This window comes from Candoia aspera, chromosome 4 (genome assembly GCF_035149785.1).
Source record: "Candoia aspera isolate rCanAsp1 chromosome 4, rCanAsp1.hap2, whole genome shotgun sequence".
NCBI lineage: Eukaryota > Metazoa > Chordata > Lepidosauria > Squamata > Boidae > Candoia > Candoia aspera.
Window position 1 is genome coordinate 73,953,237 of NC_086156.1, and position 24,303 is coordinate 73,977,539.

General features: G+C 38.9%; 1 protein-coding gene across 3 annotated transcripts in view; it reads left to right on the forward strand.

Moving 5' to 3' along the window:
- The window catches only part of NSF (N-ethylmaleimide sensitive factor, vesicle fusing ATPase), a 65,702-nt gene that overhangs the window by 14,959 nt on the left and 26,440 nt on the right, over window positions 1-24,303 (forward strand). For all 3 annotated transcript variants that reach the window (XM_063300570.1, XM_063300569.1, XM_063300571.1), the window contains exons 4-10: window positions 1,510-1,549; window positions 4,827-4,993; window positions 6,302-6,409; window positions 7,566-7,641; window positions 12,987-13,142; window positions 23,010-23,209; window positions 24,123-24,288. In XM_063300570.1, the coding sequence (XP_063156640.1) occupies window positions 1,510-1,549; window positions 4,827-4,993; window positions 6,302-6,409; window positions 7,566-7,641; window positions 12,987-13,142; window positions 23,010-23,209; window positions 24,123-24,288 (913 nt within the window). The remainder of the gene's footprint in view (window positions 1-1,509; window positions 1,550-4,826; window positions 4,994-6,301; window positions 6,410-7,565; window positions 7,642-12,986; window positions 13,143-23,009; window positions 23,210-24,122; window positions 24,289-24,303) is intronic.

Here is a 24,303-nt window from a genome sequence, read left to right on the forward strand (position 1 = left end):
TCTTTTTTGTTGTTGAAAACAAAAGCTATTATAAGTATATAGTCCCTTTACATTATTTAAGCAGATGATAAAAAAGAAAGAATATAGATGCAAAAGAGTGAAATACTAAAAGCAAGGTAATTAAAAAAAACCCATAAGGGGGAACTTTCAATAGCACATTTTCTCCTTCCCTTATATTGCTCCCAACCACTAACCTCTACTTAAGTATTTGTACTTTTCTTTGAGCATCAGAGAATATTGTTTGTATCTCATTTCACCTATTGTTTTTGATTAGTCCCTTAATTCTTTTTCTTAGAAGCCATATTCCAAATGTCTTAACTTCCCTTGCTGTGTGATGTATCGCATGTAAGGGAGTTACACTGTTGATCTCACTTGGAAGCCTTGTTAAAATATTTGTGAGCTATCAGGTACCCTCCAAGTGTGTTGGGACTGCAATTCCCAGAATTCCCATTTGGTGAGCTAACGTTTACAACACTGGAGGGTACCAGTTTGAGGGGGGCTGCTCTAGATCAGGGGTGGGTAATGTGTGGCCCTCAGTTATTCAGTAACAACCCCTGGCCAGTGCATGGTTACTAAAAAAAGAAAGCACAAAATTATTGGCTCTTCATTTTTGAAAATATAAAACCTTTTAAAGTCACGTCTGTTTTCACCTCTAAACAAAATACACAGATCTCTTGGTGAGTGAAAAACAGGAAAGACTAATTAAGGAATCTTTGTAAATATAAAGCTGGAGATAATTTAAGGTATTGTGGTGGGAGGTCAGGCATCCATGGAGAATAAAGATCCCAGCCTATGTAACAAAGGAGTAACGTGTTCAAAGTGAGGGATCTGACTTGCAAGCCTATGAACAGGTCCAAGCATAAGGCATACTTGCTTGTCCCTTCATCATTGTTGTGCTTTTGCCTTTTACTGAATTGAGGCAAAAACTATTCTGGGTGCTGGGGGGCTCCATATAGTTCCTAGCATTTATGTAATGCTGGATGGTGTTCAGAGTAGTTATTTATATGCTTCTTAATATAATAGGAAGCAACAAACAACAAAACCAAACTAAAGGAGAAGAAAAAAAAGAAGGAACAGATGTTGAACCTGGAAGGCACTCCTAAATATTCCTCTATCTCACATCCTGAGGAAGGGGCTCCTCCCACACTAGCCCAAGGTCTGGGAGGACAGCCAGGTCGTTGTGGCCCTCTGGAACACCAACAGGGAGCCATCCAGATCTCAGGGGGATCCTCATTCCATAACAACAACATTATGATAATAGTAGTAGTATCTGGTCATCTTCATAACAACCATGTATAATAGGCCAGTGATAGCACGTTGCCTGTAGGAGACAAAGCAATCTAGGGCTGCAAGTATGTTTTAGCATGATACGAATCTTTACTCTGCATATGGCTTCTGCACAAAAGGTTATCCATTATAAATACAGTTTTTTTTCTTTATGAATACATATACATATTTAATGTAGGTAAATGATCGTTCTTTTTCTTGTGTGCTTCTCTTTCTCTACAGAGAAAATGGGCTGGCCTTTCAATTGGGCAAGAAATAGGTGGTAAGTGTTTACTATAAATTAGTTCGTAGTTTGGGCTGACCTAATCGAGAGTTGTCCTCTTCCAAAGCCTTTTATATTGGAATGAATTCTATTATGGTGCAGTTGTTTTTTTCTCCTTCTTTTGCTGCTTGGTGTTGTCTACATGAAATACTGTGCTGGTATAGCTACATTGATCTTTGAATGCCTAATTTTATTATTATTACTATTATTATTTTAATTATCATCTCTAAAGAAAAGCTTTATGTAAGACATTTAAAAAATAATGATTATAAACATAAAACAAGAAGACAGCCAGGCAAGTAGATACATCAGAAAACAGAAATGGAGACATATTGGAACTTGCCAAATTAAATAAGCAAAAGAAAGGAGCAAATAAAGTATCTAGTTGGATGAAGTTAGAAAAGGTGGAAAACTAACAACTCTACCATGAAAGAGATACCTATATGATTCTTGCAAATGATCTGCATGTGTGCTTCTTGATTATTCCTACAGAAAAGTATGAAATGTGGTAGTATCCTAGAGAAGTTTCCTTCTCACCCCAATCTCTCTCAAAAAGTGTGTTAGCAATAGGATTCTTGCGTGTATTCTCCAAGGTGCTGAATTTTTTTTCCCAGTTTGTGCCTGATGCTTCATAGCTGCAGTCAGTTATAATTCTATGGAAAGCAGTAAACTTTGTAGGAAGACGTAGATTCCACTGTTCTATCTTACACAATAAAAACTCGTGTTTTTATTGATCAGCAATATAAGAATAAGAATGAATAAACTCTTCAAGGATCCTAAATTCCTTATTGGTGATTTAGACAAAGCTGTACAGCCATTACTGTATATTAACTGCATACATTGCCTCTTTGGATCTGTTAATTCTAGCATTAGCCTCACAGATGTATTCTCTTTTCACTTAAAGGTGTTTGTTTCTCAGCATTTTAATCAGAAAATCTCCCATAGGGAGTGTGGAAACATTTTCCTACAAAGCAGATACTTACAAAAGAGGAATGGCTCATTAGTGATTGCAGTGGCATTATTCCCACCTGTACCTAAATTTGGAGGTTGTTTCTTAAGTTGATGCATGGAAATATACACCTTTGTGTAACAGATTCTAATTTCTGCCACACTCACTTTTATCATTTTCAGTGACTGAAATTCAGGGCATAGTTAGGCAAATAGGCTCAGTTCTTTTAGAGGCTTTGATAAATTCTGTGGAATAAAATAAAACTGATTGCAATCCAGACAAACAGTTGAAGAGACATACTTGTCTTTTGCTCCAATTATCAAAGTTACAAGAGAAAGAATTCTGCCTTCTGCAGTACTGTTTGTATCCCTGATACATTCCATAGCTAAAACCAAATCCCTATATGGGAAACTAGAGCCAGTTTGGTGTAGTGGTTAAGGCAGCAGGCTAGAAACCAGGAGACCACAAGTTCTAGTACCGCCTTCGGTCCGAAGCCAGCTGGGTGACCTTGGGCCAGTCACTTTCTCTCAGCCCTAGGAAGAAGGCAATGGCAAACCAGTTCCAAGAAGCCTTGCCAAGAAAACTGCAGGGATTTGTCCAGGCAGTCTCCAAGAATCGGACGCAATTGAATGGATTAAAAAAAGAAAAGGGAAACTAAGTCAATTGCAACTGAGGAAATGTGTTGAGGGCAAAACTTTTCCTTTGTCTTTGATGTGGGGGACTTGATTCTCTGATATTGTATGTGTACAGAAACATGCCCATCCATAGGGGACTTGGGGAGATGCATCTATCCAAGGTTTAGCAGTTTACTTCCATTCCTCCTTTTTTGTAATTTTTTGATATAAAATAAAATTGCACTATTGCAAGAGCTATTTTTTGGTATGCTTTCATAACTGACCAGGATTCATAAATTTTGCTTATTTATGTGATGAATGCTTCTTGGTTCAATGTGGTAGCTATAAATAAATAGGTAAGATAAGTGTACAGAATACCAAGAATTATTCTAAGAATAAAGAATCTGAAGGTCAGAGATAAAGTTGGAGGCTAGATTACAAATAGCCGAAACAGAATTGGCAGAGAAACTATTTAAAGTTCAGAGGAATTCCAGAATATTTTGAAAAACATGATTTAGAGAGAGAAATGGAACATCTGCTTAAAGAATATCTTGGTGGTGGTGGTGGTGATGATAGAAACTTGAATGCCACCTCTCAACAACTCATATGAATGAGTCATTATAAATTTGAGAAATCTATAGAAGAAACTCATGGACAACACATTGAAGAAACTTACCATGTGTATACTCATCAAGGCAAAGGATGCAATGCTGCCTTTAAAAATATGTGGCATTCTTTAAACTTTGACATATAATAAGAGATTTTATCAGATGTCACTCTGGATATACTTAGAAGGTGAAGAGATGTAAGATCTTCATTTCCAAGCCCTGCATTCCAGTACCATTTAATACCAGTACCAGTGATCATTTAATAGCATGGTTTGATGAAGGCATTTTTGTGAACAGTCATGATTTTGAAGATGCGCATTATTAGGTATTGATAGTCTTTTATTTAAAAAATACTCTTTTTCTTAACTGGAAAGAACCTTTATCGTTTTGTCAGAAAAATATGGAAAGGCAAACAAAAAAGGGATAAAAATGTAGTTTATTAGCTCAGTTTTATTTCTGAAATTATTAAAATAAATGTTTGTAGTCCTTATCCTGCTCAAGTCAGTGTTAATAGTTTTGGCTGTGTTAAAAAATAAATAATAAAACATAACCCAGAGTGCTTACTAGTGTTTGACTTTTTTTGCTTTGGAGAGCTTGCTCTTTCAAGTGGACTTCCATACCATTTTTTGCAGTATGCCTGGGCAGATGACCCAGAATACATGATTAACCAAACATTTTTTTTAGCTGGCATCAATGAGAGCTGTGAAGTAAAAAAGAAACTAAGCACCCATGAATGATTCAGGGGGATAAAAAGATTATAGGCACTTGGAGAGTCCCTAGAAGTCAGAGAATGCAACAATGATAACAAAGAAAGATATTTCTTTCTTCTCAAAGAGAGATTTTTGGCTCATATATTCATTTTAGAATTTAAAATGTATATCCCCCCAGGGAGACCTCATAGTCGTTTCTAATTGCAATAGCAAAAAAAAGATAAGTACGTTAGAAGTGCATCATGTTATGAACAATATTCATAATATCCATGCTTTTCATTAAATGAACAATGGTGCTTTTTATTTTCTTTGGGCACAAAATTGTTCTCAAAGGAATCATGGTTTGATATTGGATTCTGCAGCCTTTGGTTGAAGAATGTTTTTCTTTTCCTACAGTTTCCTTGTATAACTTTGATAAGACCAAGCAGTGTATTGGCACTATGACTATTGAGATAGATTTCCTGCAGAAGAAAAGTATTGACTCCAATCCCTATGACTCAGACAAAATGGCAGCAGAGTTCATCCAGCAATTCAACAATCAAGCATTCACAGTTGGACAGCAGGTTTGTGCTCCAATGTTTTTGCATGCTTGTGAGTTTCTCACTTAGCAGTACCATTTATGTTTGCTACCAGGAAGTGCATATTTATGAATGATAGGTTGCATGCTCTTCCTTTTAGGTTGCAAATAACAAAAAGCTATCTGTCAGCATGTACCCAGTATACGTTTTGCAGGCTAGAAACTTTGGGGGATTATTTAGAGCTTTTGATGCCTAGATGTAGGCAAAATTCTTCAGGACATCACTTAAAATATTGTTGATTGATATAATGAGTTTTTTTATACAATCAGAATTTCTCAACTTATCCATGATATTCTGGAACATTTATTGGAGAAGACCTCTGCTTGCTAGAGTCTATGGGGAAATTTCTGTCAGAGCAGAAATGATGAGCTAGACTGACTGGTACAAGACAACCTATATGTTTATTGTAACCATTGGCATAGTAATTACAATAGAAAATAAAAAAGGAAGTTATGTTCTCACCACCACTTAAAAGCATTTCTGCTGCTAAGTGCAGATGAAGGAAGAAAATGAAGGTCCCAGTGATCCATGGCGTAGGAGATTAAGGAGTGTGTAATAGATTAGTAAGGCAGAATAGAGGTAAATAGTGTATAATTGATCTTGGGTTTGAAATTTGGTCTGCAATAATTGTAAGATAATAGTAGTTTCCTAGGTTCCTGTGTAAAAAAAAAAGATTTAGACATGATGGTTTCCCTAAGGCTACCTAAGGAGTTCATCAGCAAAGACAAGATTCAAATTAGCTACTTCCTGATTTATAGCTCAGTCTCTTAGCCTCTTAAGTTTCCTTAAATTTTGAGTTTGACGTATGAGGGATATAGTCTAGTCATTAACCAAACACAGTGCCTTCCACATGCATTGGAGTGATTACTTCCAAAGTTCCCAGTGAGCATGAAGAATGGTTGAAATGTTTCTTTAATCAAAAACATGATTACTCAATCCTGGATTGTGATATCCTCATGGGCATTTTTCTTTCTCTACCCACAACAGCTAATGATAAAGATGAATGAATAGATGGACTATATGATAGCGGGCATAAGATGATAATGATTAGAGAAGCATGATCAATAATCCTATAGAAGAGATTCTGACTCAGGGATGTGATTTTCAGCAACCTATACTTCAAATTATAGTTCTGCTCTAATATTTGCAGATCAGCAGAGACTCTGAACTTCACAACATGTACCTTCTGGTATCTTGGACAAACCATATCAGCCAATTTTGTATGTGGAATATTAGTTGTCTGTCTGTCCTGCTATACTTTATTTTAATGTGCATTTTTCTTTACTCCTGCAGCTTGTATTTAGCTTTAATGACAAACTTTTTGGCCTGTTAGTCAAGGACATTGAAGCCATGGATCCTAGCATTCTTAAAGGAGAGTCTTCCACAGCTAAAAAACAGAAGGTAAGTTGCACAGTTGTATATGCATGTAGTCTTAAGACAAAGATCATTTGAAAACTGGCAGTTGAACTTTTAAATCAAACCCCAGAATTTGGGAAAGGGCATTCTTTGTGGACTTCTTGGAGGCATCTTGTCTGGCCAGTCCTGAATCAAAGGTATCTAAATATCTGGTCTGATCTAGCAAGCAGCAACTTGAGGAGTTCCCAGTACTCCCCAAGACTACATCTCTTGAAACTTGGCAGAAAAATAGCAGTCTTTGAGAACTTGATTTTCTGCAGTTTTATGAAACAAATAGGTGTGTTAAAAAAACACCCTGACCAAAAAAAACATTAAAAATGGGCTGCAGGTTTCAGTTCCACTTGATTCAGGGGTATCACCAAGCCATTGCCATGCTTCCGAAGTCCTCTGAAGTCTAAATATAAGGCAGTTCCCCAAGTGAAGTGATTACTTGATGTTTCAGTTTTTAAAGGAGGAACAAACATTGTACTTTTCTTATTTGCTGAATGAACACTTCTTTCTCACAATATGAAAAATGCAAAACTCTCATAATCGTACCTTCTCAGACTAGGAGAATTCCGTAATCAAGGCACCTTACTGAAAGCCAAACCAGCCTTGAGAAGGAGAATAGTACAGAAAAGAAACACTTTAAGGAACGGTGTGTGGCTCACCAAAACTCCTAGAAATCAAGATCAAATCCTCACATATATAATGGGAGTGTCTTCTGTCTTAAAGTAACATTTTCCCTTGTTAGATCAATATTAATTTGCCATATGTAAATATGGCAAACTTTGTTTCTTTTATTATGTTCATTCTTATATTAGAACTATGCTTCTGCTCCCACATGCCTCATTTCCCAGTTTGAGTGATGGCATTTTCTGCACCTACCTTCTGTGCTGGCAGCTGTTTTCCTCTTTAGGACCTTCGGTTCCTGATCCTTTTCCTGTTTTCATAGACTGAGCTGTGGGCAGATAATCCCGAATTAGCCTTCTTTGACACATGCTGCTGAAAATAGTGTGAAGGCAAAATGCCAGCTGGGTGGAAATAACTTCATATGCTGCTGTTTGCCATTTCTTTTGTGCCTTCTGCATCTCAATGGGAAATATTGAAGATGTCATTATCCTTAAAGGCTTTTATTTGTGTGTTTTGTTTCCACGCTCAGATTGAAATTGGTCTTGTTGTTGGAAATAGTCAAGTTGCATTCGAGAAGGCTGAGAGTTCTTCCCTCACTCTCATCGGTAAGTCTAACGATGAGAAATAGCTTTGCATTCCAACCAGCAATCAGAAAAGTTACTAATCCACACAAAAGACATTTTTTTACTAGTCTGTCTCCCCATTCATATAGTCTTAGTATTAGAAGGAGTCCCACTGCGTCTTTTCTGATTAACACATCTTATTAAAAGGCATAAGCTTTTGCGAGCTACAGAACTTCATCAGATGCATCAGTTCCCTAAGCAGATTATTCTTTAACCAAAGGTACTAATGTCATCTTGGTTTAAGAAAAACAAGAGTATATAAAAAAGACAGGAATAGCTAGATGCGAAGAAAAATTACAGTTTTTGAGCCTTTAACAATAGCATGGAAGAAAGCACTTCAGTAACCCAAGGTATAAGGACAGATGTCACCTACTAAATAATCAAAGACCCTATAGTCAGAGCGGGAGAAAGTGAACCCACTTACTTTCCATTGGCATTTACGGGTGAGGGATACATTTGGTTGGCTCACATTCTTAGGTAAATCTACTTTAGTCATACTCCCTTGAATTTATATGTAAAGTGAAAAGTGGTTAAATATATTTGTTTCATTTTTAAACTGCCTCTTAGAAATCTCCTCTTCTCTGATAAATATTCAACTTAAAGAGCATACAGAAATGTGCATATTAAGGAGATGTATTAAGGGGAAATTTGGTAACAAATGAATACATTAGGGAAAGTAGTTATTAAAATGCATTTGTCAAACGAATTTTTCTTCACATTTATCCTGGCTTTTGCAAAACTTGCTATGGAAAACATAAATTTGGAGGGGGGAAGGAAAATTAAATGAAAATAAAGTTGACATACAGTCCACCTTTGGCTCAGAAAGGATGTTTCTAAGCCTTTCCCCACCCCGGCAAAACTCAGCATCAGCTGGCCACCCTATAGTTTTGAAGAGTGAGAGATGCTTGGCTCATCCATGTATTCTGAATATGCAAAGCAGACCAATTCTTCTTCAGGCTCATGCTTGTCTTTTCTAACCATGGCCAAGTATATCTTTATGGTCTCAGGCAATGGTCTTTACCAGCCTTCTTAATGGAATTCCTTTTACTAGAGAACCTGAGGATTGAATCTGGGATTATCTGTCCAAAGGCAAATTCTGTGCCATTGAATTGTGGTAACTCGCTGTAAGAGACACTGAGTAGTAGTGAGTGAGACCTTGATGGGGGACTCAGGAACTTGCTTAGCTGTTGGGCATCCTGATTCAGCTAGTTAGATAAGGCAAATTAAATATGCTCAACGTCCCATCCCTGTGGGAAATAAGAAGTGTGTGGACAAAGGGGCAGGGCTTCTTGGCACTGGCCCCCACCTTAGGGAAAACGCTGCTCCCAGGATTTCAGCAAGAACTGGATCCCCTGCCCACCCAATCCACAAATCTAACAACCTTATGCAACTGCCTTCCTAACTTACACATTTGAAGCCATAATGCCCAAACGGTTTCATTTTTAATAGTTTATTAGAACTTATTCCTCAACATGGTATGCTGTGCTCCTGTCTTGTTATTCACCATCTCTACTGACCATGTAGAACCGTATTCCATCCTGAGGGGGCATCTCAGAACCCATGATAATAATACTTAAGATTCGTGTGTATCTCACTTTTTATCCAGGAGCTGAATGTGGCATACATAGCACTCCTCCAATCTTGTCTTCCCAACAAACCCATTCTGGGTGGTTGGGCTGATAGACAGTGGCTGCCCCAAGTGAGTTTGCCTGGCTGAATGAGGAATTGAGGCTTCCCAGGTCTTGGTCTAACTCCCTGACCATTACGTCACATTTTGGCTAGACACTTCCTTTTTCTGCTGCTTTTTCAGGTGACAAAAAGCTGCGTCCCTGACTATGACTCCTGAGAAAGTCATCCCGTAAAAACTGATTGAAAGACTGATGAGGAATGGTTTTTCATTTTATTTTTTCATTTCGACCTCTCTCTCTAACCTTTGGGTTTGATACATGCAGTATGCCCTACCTAGGATGAAAGGCTGGTAGTACAGATCTGCCATTGATTCTGACCTTTTATGTCGGTAGACAATTCCTTTGAAGGCTTTTATCAGTGTCTGTGTATAATCTATAGATGCTTTTATGATTATACATTGAATGTTGTACAGCATGCTAATTGTGTATAGACCTTATATTTTAAATCAATTTGTGGAATATTTTTGAAAGTTCTCATCTACTTAATTTAGCAGAACCTTGTGCTGCTTTGCTAGTTCTACTAATGGTGTTTAAATTTGCTAACTTATAACCCTTTTTTTAGATTAGAGAAATCTTGCGGGATTTGATTGTTCATACAAACGTTTTGTGGAGTGAAGGAAAAACCACAATTATTTTGTTGTCAAAGTTTCAAATACCACTCATGGCCAGGATGTGGCAGTATCGAATAAGAAAAATGAAATATAAGAGCTGAGTGGTTAACTTTGCTGCTTCCCTGGAAATAAAATAAAACACTAGAACCCTGTAACTTAAAAGCTAACCATTTATCTTAACTCAGTTAATGAACTTCTGTATGACCTCCCTGCACCTCTTTCATTGCCCTTTAACACTGTCAGTCACAAAGTTGTCATGACAAAAGAGTTGTAGCAGTCAACATTTCTTTCTCAGAATCTCGATTCTAAACTAAGGAAGTAATCCCACCCCCACCCCACCCCCTTTGATTCCAGGAGTTATGGCTTCAACCCTCCAACCTTTCCTTCCTGTCAATTTATACAGCCCCTCACAACCAAAGCCCTATCTGTAGTCTGTTACCCCCATTATTTTCTTTATTTCTTCTCATTCTTGCTTCCACTTTTTGTTGTTCAAATCCTTGCAGCCTACAACTGCCCCATTTTATTGAGCACTCTTTTCTCTCATGACCCCCAAAGCCGTTAGCGTTACTACCTAGATCTTCTGGCATGGTTACAGGGTGCCATTGTCGCCCACTGCACATTATAACAACCGCACACTTCAGCAGAGTTCCTGCTTCTTCCTCTTAAGGCCTTTCGGAGAAACCAAGATGCCAGGTGCAAGTGTAGCTTTGCAGGCAAGAGAAAAGATGCCAAGATGCAGCCATATAAAGTACTGTAGGAAGAGTGTGGGTGGCAAGGAGACTAGACAGTGCTAGAAATAATGAGAATTAGAGAGCAATAGAAAGAGGAACTGGAGAAGAAAAACAGAGGGATGTAATATACATATGGACTCCCAGAATGCATTTTGTCGGAGTTCCATCAGTCCTTGCAGCACCACTGCCCAAAGCATTCAGGCATTCTGGAACTCAAGTGCTGCCAAGTTTTTTCAAAGCCTCTTCTCTAATTAGCCTTTTCTTGCTCTAGATTTGCACTCTTCCCTTTTCCTTACCCTTATTCCTTACCTATTCTTCATTCTCATTTAGACTCACATGCCAGCTCTTAGTCTTCTTTTGACTTTTAATCCTTTTGTTTCCTCCACTTTCCAGGGCCAGCTCTCAGTCCTCTGTCTGCTCTTTTGTGAGAATACAGTAAAAATATTCTTATCCTTTAAAAAGCTTGACCGACTTTACTGTATAAATGGTGTAGACCTGAGTTGCCAGGATTCTTGATAATGGCCATGTTGACTGAAAAATTCTAGGAGGTGAAGTCCACCCTTTGAAATGCATCCAGGTTCAGAAAGGCTGAACTACGCCAGCTTTAACTTCCTAAGTGATGGGCCTTACAAATTATAGACCGGCTGGATTGGCTTTTCAAGGTCAGAAGTGTAATGGGAGGTAGAAATGGGTGAACGTTAGCTAGGTCTGAATTTATTGGTAGAACTCTGAGTCATCTACAACAGACCAGCAGGAATTCCTGGTTCCCAAAGTGTTGTAGAAACAACCGCATTCTTCCTTATCTTCAGTTGTTCTACTGAAATTAAGGAAACAGAATTTTGTGTGGAGGGACTGAGTAACTCTATCAGTTTAAAGCACATTTCTGGGCTCCAGAAGAGTTACCATGTGAGGCTATTGCTGGGAAGAGTTTAGGTTATGGAAGCCCCTGCAACAATAAACAGGCATACATAAGATGATGCTATTACATATTACTGTAGCCGTCAGTTTGGGTTTTTTAATTTATTCTTTCGCTTTTAGTATTAACAGAATTATGGGATGGATTTTTAATTATAGTTTGTTTTCAGAATAGATCATTGAAACGAAGGACAGGATCTAGTCTATCAATAACTACTATGTATCCTGTCTAGAAATACATCAGTAACTTTCCTGTGTGCCAATTAGAATGCTTTATGGATAGAATGGTTAAATATATTGGCCTCTTGATACTTAGCAGCTAAATGTATCCCCCCCCCACTTTATGCATTGAGAAAAAAAAATATTTTTACCCTTATCTAATTTCCTGAACTTAAATTTGGGTGACTGTATTGATTTACAGACTTTATTCAGATATTTGACTGCTACTAGCTATTATTTAAGATTAATTAAGGCAATTTTTGATGGAGGGAATCTCCTGCATTTGCAAAAAGATAAGGTGTCATGCCTAACTATTATCATAAACTTATTGTGCCTGTCTATTTGCCTACTTACGCCAAATTAGCAAACCTTCTTTGTTTCTGTTTCAACCTCAGATTGAACATGGACAGATTTGTAGTTTGGCATTGTTAGAGAGTATTACTCTTAGAGGAAAGTGACCAAAGCAATGGCTGGTAGATATATGGAAAACATAAATATAAACCCTTAGATGTTCTGCATATGCTGCTCTAATGATTTCAAACATATTTCCAAACCCATGAAATTTAGAAAGTGGGTTCTCCTAAAAGAAACGTGTGGTTTTCAGGTATTTCAACAATCTTTCATAACCTGTCATGTTCAGCGTGGTTTACTGGTCCATTCCAATTAAAAAATACAGGGATTCTAGGGCAGTCTTTGTGACTTCCAGCTAGGCTTATTATATCCTTGACTTGTAAGAAAGCAGAGCAGAATCTTTAACCATCCTACTTAAAAGGGGGCTTTCTGTTTGCATGGAGTCTACACATGAAACCTCCCCAAATCTCCCTTTTTATTAAAACGTGGGGATAAAAAGTTTAGTTAACTAAACTTCAGTTAAATCTGAAATATGTTTGTGTGTGTGTGTATGGAAAACATGGAAAACATTTTGTATTTCATATGATAGTGAAGTGTTCCTCAGTCTTTCAATCCATTATTAACTAAATAAGTTTGAAATAGTTCTTGACTCATGTTCTTAATTACCACAACTGCTCTCACCAGTCTTCTATACATCAGATGTGTGTAATAGTATATTTGAAATTTACTGGTGCAACTTGAATTCACAGAGCAGCCATCTGCACTAGTTCTGATAAAAATTATCCTTGAATTTGCTCTTTTTTTTCCTGTAGGCAAATCCAAAACTCGGGAAAATCGTCAGTCTATCATCAACCCTGATTGGAACTTTGAGAAGATGGGTATCGGAGGTCTTGATAAGGAATTTTCTGATATATTCCGGCGGGCATTTGCTTCCCGAGTATTCCCACCTGAGATTGTGGAGCAAATGGGTTTGTACCAAACATAAAGATGAATAGATATTACAATATTGTCTGAGCCCACTGCGAATCACAGAAGCTATCTTACAAACTGAAAAAAAAAAAGAAATAGGATAAAGGCCAATGCATGGATGAAAATATGGGTTAACAGGTATGTAATAGAAAATGTCTGGTAGCAAGAAATGCAGAAAAGACTTGAGATAAAATATTCCCGCACTGTTTAAGCTGGGTGAGGTCAATAAAAATAAGTTAACCTTTTTAGGGTTCCAGTGCAAGTAAAATCACTTTGTATTAGACAGTTGGTACAGATTGGGTGGTGGTAGGTTCAGTGCACAATCAACACATGCTCTAAAGCCTTGGAGCATATTGAACCTGCCAACATAGCCAACTGGATGTTCACTTAGCTCTAAAGTCTTCATGGGGCAAGAATTAGGAATTTCGCTCAGCTGAAGACCAAAACATGACTTAAAGGCTCCTGTCCTGAGGACGGTATCCACTTAAATGCTTTCAAGTTGCTCCTGGGAAATGGACAGGACTGGACAAATTGCTTTTTTCCTATAAAACAATTCAACCGACAAGGTGAAGAGAGAGTTCGTACCATTCCTTACTGTTTCTAGATTGGCTGTTCTGCCAGCTACAACCTCTGATGATCCAAGCACACTTCTTAATTAAAACTGGAAGCACGTACCGTTCTTATGCTTCAGTGTGTTTCATTTTAGAGCGCGGTAGAGAACAAGAAGGAAAGAGGTGGCAGAGATGCAGTGGGCAGCCTTTCCTTGTCTCATGGAGTTGTTCTACCCCAACCAATTCAGACTTCTTTAATTCCTGCTGCTGGCCAGGGATCTAGTTAGTTTTTCAGAAGTCAGCTACCTTATGACTTCCTGACAGAAGGTGATGGGGATTGAGCCTCTTATAGCCTGACAGGCTACAGTCTTCTTCAAATAGGGCTTGTGCTTTTTAGTAAGCAAAGCTTTCCATTCCAGTTCCATTTTCTTTTCGACAGGCCCCTCCCTTAGGCTAGAGAAGCTTATCTGAAATATGAAGAGTGCGGCTTCCTGACACTCATCCTTTTTCTCTGCATTAGTTATAACTTGCTTTTCCAACTATATTTCAGGGCTCAAATGCCAGGTTGACATCTGTTCAGGTTTGCCATAATAATTCATGAGAGGAAAAGAGAAGAAAGAGTTGGTTCTCTGTATAGCAGAAGTAAGCCTCATGTGGCGCAGAGTGGTAGGCGGCAGCATTGCAACCAAAACCCTCCCCACGACCTGAGTTCGATCCCAGCGGAAGCCGGATTCTCGGGTAGCCGGCTCAGGCCGACTCACCCTTCCATCCTTCTGAGGTCGGTAAATGAGTACCCAGCTTGCTGGGGAAGGTGATGACTGGGGAAGGCAATGGCAAACCAGCGCTATAGTCTGCCAAGACAACGTTGCAAAAGTGGCGTCCCCCCAAAGGGTCAGACATGACTTGGTGCTTGCACAGGGGACTTTCACCTTTCACCATAGCAAAAGCAGATCTTTTCCCTCTCTGTCTTTTCTTTTCCTTACCTTTCCCTGTTCTTGTGCCTCACAAATGAAGAGTGATAAATATGCCAGCTGTAGTCTGGTGGGATTGATCATCTGCACTACAATTTGCTTTAGAAGGTGGGTTCTATAACTCTTCCTTTTGCAAAGCAGAGGGAGAAAAACCAGGGATATAAATCCACACCACTCTGCCAAATCTACAAAGGCAGCCCTATTGTGAGGCAGTAGATTTTTGACCGGTAGAAATTGGAGGTAGCTTTGACCCTGAGGTCATCCAGCCTGCCATTGGAGTGAATAGCAACTGTCCAAGAATACGGTAGGAAGGAGGAAGAAACAAGTGAAGAGTTTGTTCATACTGAAGAAGTCGCTTTGAACCCCCTTCGCAAAAGTCACACCATGTTAATTTGTTTTAACAGCAAAATGAGGAAGCTTGTGGCATCTTAAAGGCTAATATATGCATAGTGGAAAAATGCATATATTTGCATTTTTTGTAGGCTTCCACCAGCCGTATCAAATGATGAAGTTAACTTGAGTCCAGAGAAATTCTTACTGCAATAAATGTAAATGTTTCAGGGATATTGGGCCCCTTTGTCATTTCCCAGATCACTTGATTTTTATCGTCATTTTTATTTTATTCACACAGAACCTTGAATGTTTGTGAAATAGCCTTAATTATCGTTTCAATGATCCAGCCATTTAAGGAGATAGGGAGAGTCCTATACATAATACCCACAAGCATTTTCCATAGCTGCAGTCTCTAGGAATGTTAATGGATAGTGCTACACCATAGACCAGTGTTTCCCAACCTTGGCAATTTTAAGATGTGTGGACGCTGGCTGGGGAATTCTGGGATTTTAAGTCCACACATCTTAAAGTTGCCAAGGTTGAGAAACACTGCCATAGACTATAGTTAGTGAAAATGATGCCTGATGGGTATGTATCATACTGAACTCTAAAATAGAATGGACGTGTGTGTTGGTTTACTTGTATCAAAGAAGTATATGCAGAGAAGGGGACACTAGATTTATAGCTCTGTATTTGACAATAAATAACCATGCTAGATTTTTAAAAGCTGCAGAAAATTGCTAGCGATGTGGACCAGTGATAAAGTTCAAAATACTGCCCACGACTGATGACTGAAATTAAGGTTAGGTGAGCTGCAACCCATCCATGCTGGTGGCCTTTCCGGTAATCTTTGAGCACGTTTTGGGCTGCCTTCTCATTTTGAGCTCTTAGAAGGGAAGGCTGCTGGGGTGTCTCCTCTGCAGCTGCGATTTTGCTAAAAGCCTAAAATTACAGTAAATGAAATGTAGTTAAATAATAATAATAAAAAGCAAGCTTTCAGCCCCACTTTTGGGCTCAAGTTATTTTTAAATATGTGCAATTTTTACTTTTAGCCCAGGGCTTTTCTCAATGTGTATTAGGAATTCTTGCTTTAATCTGATTTTCTTTTTGTTTGCATTCCATCAGAAGAGATAATTGTTCTCCAGTTTGCATAAATCCTAGAGGGTCTATTGGTTCCAATTCATCTTCTTTCATTGTCATTTTTCCTGCAGGTGGTCTTGGTTTTACTGTAGCACTGGAGGCCAATAGATATTATGCTTAAACACTTTGTAATCACTAGAAAGAGCCACCACGCATTTAGTTATTATCTTACCTGCCACAGAATAAAGCTTTCCTATGTTCTGAAGTTCACTGCTCTGAGTGTTACCATCAGATATGAGTGATGTGTGATAGGAAGAGCAGAAATAAATAGAACTTGATTACAAAAATGGTTGCAGGAATTGGACTTTTTCGATATATTCTATAGTACTCTATCATTTTCACTGGATCTCAGTCTGTTTCCTGGGCCAATATCATGTGTTGGTTTAAGCGGTTGGGATTTTGGGCCTGGACAACAGTCTCTTGTAACTATGCAACCTTTTGTTTAACTTTCTGTTTTAATTTCCAGCTAGAAGTCAAGCCTAAATTCAGGAAAGTACATTTGCTAACATCCAATACTTACTCTCCTCATCTCCTCCTATCTGTCCTTTGTTGTCTTCCACATTGCTGATATTTTGAAGTATAATCTTCAAAGACAGGAGGCAACAACATGTCTCCTTTTGCTTATGAAACTCTGTAAGATGCTGTAGAAATGAATGATGCTATCGAAATTATAAAATCTCTCAGCTCTCTCCTTTCCATATAAATATCTGTGTCTTTGGTGGGCTAGCCCACTAAAGCAGCTATCCTGAACCTGTAGCCTTCCAGGTGTTTGTTTTAACTACACATCCCATTGTCCTTATGTCAGCCAAGTCACTATGTCTAATAAGTGTACAATAGCATTAATTCTGTTGCCAGTGTGGTTTGTTTCCATTATCTAAGTGTCACTTAGCCAAGCAACATGAAAAGTGTGGAAATTTGAGTGAACAGTATATTGGGAGCTAAAGCAAAACAAATATTGTAAATGGTATGAGACTGGTATTTGCAAACTAGCTTAATGAGGTGGTTATCTGCTTTTAATTTGTATCAAATGTCAACCTACTGAGAATGCCACACTGACAACATTGTCTTTGGACCTTGATGTATCTCTTGCTGTTATTTTGATGAGCATAGTTTCCCATCTGGATTGCGTGTTACTAGTGGGTGAGCAAATAATTAAAAACTGGTGCCCTGTTTAAGGAGTGACCTTTGATCAGCAAATGGCGGTAAGCAGAGGCATTTAGATAGACCTATCTTAAGGAAGAGGCTGACTTTTATAAGCTCTTTGTTAACAATGCTGACATTTGGATACACTGCCTGCCTTTCTCTCAGAAGAGAGATAAGATGCAAGTGCAAGTATTGCCCCAGTGCTAGAAGAGATACAGAGTGGCCTCATTTTGAAGTTTGTCATCACCTGTCTATTTGAAGGGAGGCCTGTCTTCATGTTTTCAGAGTCTTCCATGTTGGCCAGGTGAGGACACTTTGTACAGAGACCTCTGTTGGTTGCAAAGAGGTGAGAGTGTGGGGGAGGGCTCAGCAGTAGACTGTGGGCTTTGTATGGAGAGGGTCCCGGGTTTAATCTGTGGCATCTCCAGCTCCTCCAGTTGCTGCCAATCAGCTCTACTGGTTTTTACCCTTGCTGATGTGATATTAAACTCAGGACAGCCCTCTGATAGCTGGTAGATTCAGGCCAGACAAAATATACTTCTTTGCAATACTGAACAGTTTTAATTTTAAAAGGTGGTTAGGCAGTTTATGGAGGGAGAGGGAATAGGTCCATCAGTACTATTAGGCCCCAAATGAAACTTCCCGCAGTCAGAGATCTTGTATCTGAGTGATCTATGATAACGTTAAACCAGTAGGAAGTGTTATTGCCCTCATGGCTCGCTTCCCAGGCTATCTGGGAACAGCACTCTTGATCTCATCTGGCAAGGCTCTTCATGATGTTCTATAGAATCCTGGACTAGGAGAGAGCTGTCCCAGTCTGAGACCTTGGTGAGCTATTTCCAATTAGAAAGCGCCATGCCGAGCTAGGATTAATAACCTGAGTTCATATGTGGCTGCTTTGTAAATTTGTATTGCTCTTTGTCAAGAATGGTGCATTTCAGAATGTTTGTTTTAGTGCAAAGCCTCCATCTTATAATCAAAGCTTATGAGATGAAGTGGGATTTGGAGATTGGGCTGCATGTTCTGAACATACATATGGCCTGCTGGGTTATCTCACCTTGCTTGTGCTACATTTCTGAAGCTTCTGAATACTCGTGCCATTCTTTATATGGTTAGGAGACTATAGAGGCTTTTATTATTTATTATTTACAGTCCCAGGCCAATAAAACAGAAGCTGGTAATATTGATAGGTTGTCCTTAAGCGCTATTTCAGGAAAAGGTTACTTGTAATGGCCAGAGACCAGGGACAAACAGAGTAGAAAAAATATTTCTCCCCAGATCTCTTGGCTTGATGGATTTTTAAGCAAGTTTTGCAGCTGGTCTGCTTTAAAACCTGTAGCAAAGATGGCAACCCTCACAGAATTATAATACATTTATTGCTCAGCTGTCAGCAGCATCCTTTTTCTGAATGCTTCAAGATTACACTCTTCAGAATTAAAATTGATGTCAAGATTTAGTTTAACCTTTCATATCCTACAAATTAAGACTATAGCTTGGAAAGTATATAATAATAAGAACTATATGAAAAGGGTTTCATTAAAATTCTTGTATGATAGACTTTGGACTTCAGCCCTTATGGAAATGGTCATTTATAGCTTTAATCCGTTAGAGAAACCTAGTAGAGAGAGTTTATTTAATATAGACTATAACTTGATCTTCTTTTTTGAAAAAGCCAAATGTGAGATATCCCCTACCTAAAGCTTCAGAAACTTTGGGAAAAATTAAATATACTGGAAAAAATGTATACTTTCTGAGGCCTATTGGAAAAAATATAAATATGTAGGTAGGTATAAGAGAGCCAGTTTGGTGTAGTGGTTAAGGCATCAGGCTAGAAACCAGGAGACTGTGAGTTCTAGTCCCACTTTAAGCACAAAGCCAACTGGGTGACCTTGGGCCAGTCCCTCCCTCTCAGTCCTAGGAAGGAGGCAAAAATGCAGGGACTAGTCCATGCAGTCTCCAGGAATCAAAAACTGGCTCAAAGGCACACGTGTGCGCACACACTAAATAAAGTAAGTAAGCAAGTAAGTTGGTATAGGAGGGTTTGAAAATTAGAATTAAAAAAATGATATTCATCAGGTATTCTTCATCAAAGTGTAGGGTCAACAGCCATATGAGTAACTTTGTAGGTTTTCTGCATCTTTAATAATGAAAGAATCAAGACCTTTCCTCTGCAAAAAGATAGCAGACCTCTCTCCAACAGAGGGCAAGGCTACATCTGTAAACTTTACAGATGTACAGGCAAACTCCTCTATGTAGATGCATTATAGCTTCAAAGGAACCTTTAATAATTTCATTTATTTATTGCATGCAGTCATGGTGGGGAAGGGGGACAGCAGGGAGAGCCACAAATTGGGAAATGTGCATAGGAAAAGGAGCATCCTTTTGACAAGTACGCTGGCACATCCCTATTTATAAGAGCTATAGCTGCCGAGGAATAGAACTGAACATGTGGACCAATCTTTGAAGTAGCAGACCTAAGAATCTAATATTGGAATAGTAATCTGGTCTCCTCCAGGGGTTTTGGATTTTAATCCTAATCAGCCTTGCTAGTAGTAGTGGATTGTGGAAGTTGTAGTCTGAGACATCTGGTGAATATCAAGTTGCAAATCTCACCTGTGCTCTCATAGAAGTGGTTTATTATAACAGTACCTTTAGCACTAAAAAGAAAAGTTTTGTTCTCTGCCAAGTCAGTTTCCTCTCCATTGCGGTCCTGTAGCATTGGAGTTTCCGCTGGAGTAAACTATTGTTATCAGAGAGCATTAGTGTGCATGTGCCCTTTAGGTATCACAATCAGATGAGAGATAATGTATCTGTGTATGTACGTGTGCAAATGCTCAGTCATTCTAGTTATGTGGAGTTGTTTGATAATGGCATATCTCACATAGATGAAATCTTTGGGTGTATCCCTTTACTCTGTGGCCTCTTACTGCAAAGAGGCTAGCATACAGCATCAAGGGTTTACATTCATCTGGCTTGTCTGGCAACAGAAATTCCCTAAACGTGTTTGTACAAAATCTGTTCTGACTTGTTCATAGCCTTTTTGTAGCCTCTCTCATCTCAGCAAGCTGGGATTCCCCTTCACTGGCATCACTCATCATTCAAATCCCGCCTCACTGATTTTTGGCTACACAAGAGATCGTGTTCCCCACATGCCGAATTAACAGGTTCTTCCTTGACACTAATTTGACAAGGATCACTTTTAATTTATCACCACCTTGCTGGTTCATGTGTATAATTAGTCTTTCACCTCCACTATATTTTTTTTCTTTCCTTCCCCCATTTGCATTGAGTGTTTGCTTTTCCATCTGTCTCTCTCAAATACCTAAGAGCTGACTAATAAATTTTTCTCTATCCAGCTCCCCATCAAGGTAATGGCAAAGCAGATGCATTAAAAAAAAATTACAAATGTCAACAGTATGAGTCATAGCAGCCATCTTAAAACTTTATTGCCTTTCCAACTAGAAAGCCCACCTGAGCTCTTTCTTAGACCTAGCTGAAATAGAGAAACTTGGTGTAATATAGTTCTGTTAATTCATCTTCAGAAAGATCCCAAAGACTCTGTGGCTGTCAGAAATAATGTTGAGCCCTTTTGACCAGTGCTTCCCTTTAGCCATCCTCCAGTAAGTTTATTCTCACACCCTGATACATGAACATTTTCTGTGCTTATGTTTTATTTACTCCTTCACCTGAATCATTTTGGTAATGCATGAAACTTAGCATAGGATTGACACACAAAAGAACAAAGAAAAAAAGGTGCTGCCTCCTCGAAACATTGGGAAAACTGGAAAATCCCAGCCATACCCTGTCTGTGGTATGGCCCTGACCACTTTTCATCGTCTTCTCACCTACTGCTGTTCTCTCACGTGCATATATAGGTGTTAAGTGTAGTACCTAGCATCAGAAGGTTGTCCGCCCATCTTAATCAGTGTTGCTGTTCTGTACGTTTGCTCTAGACTCAGTGTTAGGTGACCGAGAATGTTTAGAAATAAAACAAGTTCACTCAGAAAGAAAGTGGCAGTATTTTCTTATATGCCTGACATTTTTGAGATACTTCTTTTGGTTGTGCTGAAATTATTTGTGTTTGTAAATGTAATGTATAAAACACATGTACTTCTATCTACAATATTCCTGTTTCCTTTCTGGTTCTTCAGTACTTTGAGAATGAAGAGGTAGGACAGTGTACAATACAAACAGTAACCTGTAATCATTATGTGGAGAGATTTGTGTTGAATGTTGTTCTGATCTCATTGCATTAAGGTGAAAGCTACAGACAAGAAATAATGGGGGGGGGGAGTTTACTGAGTTGATAACTGGGTATCAGTGCATCTCCTTGCCATACTCTATTGAACTGAAGTCTAATGTGCAAAAATTTTCTTTTGAATTTTGAATTTTGACATACTTTCAAGGTAACCTTACGAATGCCATTCAGCCCATTATCTTTACACCCTGGGGTGATCGTGGTAGCTGGAAAGACTAACTCGCAAAACATCTGTATTATAGCCCATTGTTTTACTATTAAGTATTAAAAGTAGTTTTAAAAGGCAAAATAGAGAATGTTGGCAGATTCTGAACCTAGTAATTAAGCCAGTTGAGCCATGGAAATTTTAAAGTGTTCACCAAAATTGTGAAGGAAGGGTGAGGATTAGTCTGTTTCGTCCCATAATAGCTAGTAATTTTTGGAGGTGACCACTAGAATTGGATGTGTGTCTGTGTGAGTGCATAATGTGAGATTTAAAAACTTGGTTGCATACTCTATTGCTTTTCCCCTGTAATATAGTAATTGGGGCTGGTAGCCAGTTCCAACCTTGAACTGTTTAGCCTACTTAGCTATAGAGGAAGTAGATTTCAAAGGAATAGAAAAGAAACAGATGTCTCCTTTCAGTGTAAAACACCTTCAGAAGTTTCCTTCAGGAAGTCTCCAGCCTGAACAGGAGCCATTTGGCAACATATTTCCTTGTAGCTCTGCAAATAACAAACTTGACTCAACAGTTTAGAAGAGAAATGGAGATCACCCCAAAATAACATATTATTTTCCGTATATGCTGGGGGTTCTCAAGAAAGACAAAAATCTATGAGAAGAAAATAATTGTGTGACAGGAACAAAAAAGGGAATTAATCTGCTTGAGCTTGGAGTATTCTGGAGGGGTTACTGAAATCAGAGGGATGTCTACTGTGTGCTTTCTCTCCACCCACCCCCCAACAATACATGACAAAGTTTTCTAGCTCCAATTTCAGATTTCCTTCTACAGAAACAAGGCCATGTGCCTGTCTCTTTGACTTAGTCACTTCTCTCCTTTCACTTACTAGATTTAAAGCCTCCACTATGATATGCTTAACATATTTTTGCCAAGTACAAATAAGTGCATATAGTTTTACATCTGAGCCAATGTACGGGTACTGTTATCATCTGTTGCCCATAGAAGATGAAAGTAGTTTTAGCAGTCTCCAAAAATGGTTTGTTGGGTAGATTTATGTGGGAACAGGCTCTATTCTGACCCAAAGCTGTCAGTCCAATGGTAATATCTATGATTTTGAACTGTACTTATGGAAAAGGCCCAAGAGTAGTTCTTGACCGGTGAGAAATGATATGAATATCAGGTTTCTGATAAGTTGTGTTATGAGTAGCAGGTAATATATTGGTGCTGTATTTTGTACCAGTTACTATTCTGGCCAAAAAAAGATCTTCTGTGTTAGCTTCATGACAGTGTTTTCTCGTCTTTCCTTTTAGGCTGCAAGCATGTGAAAGGCATCCTCTTATACGGCCCTCCTGGCTGTGGTAAGACGCTTATGGCCAGGCAGATTGGCAAAATGCTGAATGCCAGGGAGCCAAAAGTAGTGAACGGGCCCGAAATCCTCAACAAGTATGTTGGTGAATCGGAGGCCAACATTCGCAAGCTCTTTGCAGATGCTGAGGAAGAACAGAAGAGGGTAACTTAGAAACATGAAAAGAATCACATGGCGTTCTGTTCGGATTAGGATTCAGGCTGGAAGCAGATGCAGTAGAATGTGTGTTACTGCCAAAGTAGCAACCTGTAGCATTGCTTTTCTTCTTGTCATGTAATATCTGTTATAAGAAACGTGTGGCTTAGATGACATCATTGTATGGGAGGTTTTCCTCCCCTCATGAACAATGAAGTTGAATGGAGATGGGCAGAAATCACCATGTGATTATTTTTTTGCAATTAAAAATAAGTAGATCTGATGAGGGAAAGAAACGGCAAAGATAGAGAGATTTTCTTTTTAACAGCCTCTGTGATGTGCAGTCTGAGATGTAGTAGCTCATGGGATTGCAATTTTCAAAATGATACAGTGGGCATTCTAGAGGAAGGAAAGAATTTGGATCCATTCCAATGGCTGTCAGTCAATTTTAGAAATCTTTTCATTTGGAAATTCAGCGTAGCCATGTGTCTGGCTACCCTAACTATAGAATGGGGTGGTGGAAGGCTGAGACAGGAGAGTCGATTGAGGCTGCAGATAGGGCTGCTGTTTTCTTTTCCCACAGAGACCAGCTAGATGATCTGGGAAGCCGGTAAACAGTGCAGGAGTGCAGTAGCATCCTCCAGCAAATGTTTTCCAATACTTGGAGCCACTGTGATATAGTAGTTAAGGAACTGGACTAGGATTGGAGAGATCCAGGTTCAAGTCTCCCATTAGCTGTGGAAACTCAGTGTATGAGACTCTGGGCCGTTCACGTGCTCTCAGTCTAACCTACCTCTACGTTGTGCTTTTCCAGATCTGCTTTACTTTTATTCTGCATTCCTTAAAACATCATTCTGCAAAAACTATTATTAAAATAAGGTTGGCAATGGTTTTATGGCATGCTTTCATTTTTTTCCACCAGCTTGGGGCAAACAGTGGTGTTCACATCATCATCTTTGATGAAATCGATGCTATCTGCAAACAACGAGGGAGCATGGCAGGCAGCACTGGTGTCCACGACACTGTTGTGAACCAGCTCTTGTCCAAAATTGATGGAGTTGAGCAGCTGAACAACATCTTGGTGATTGGTATGCAGTTGCCTT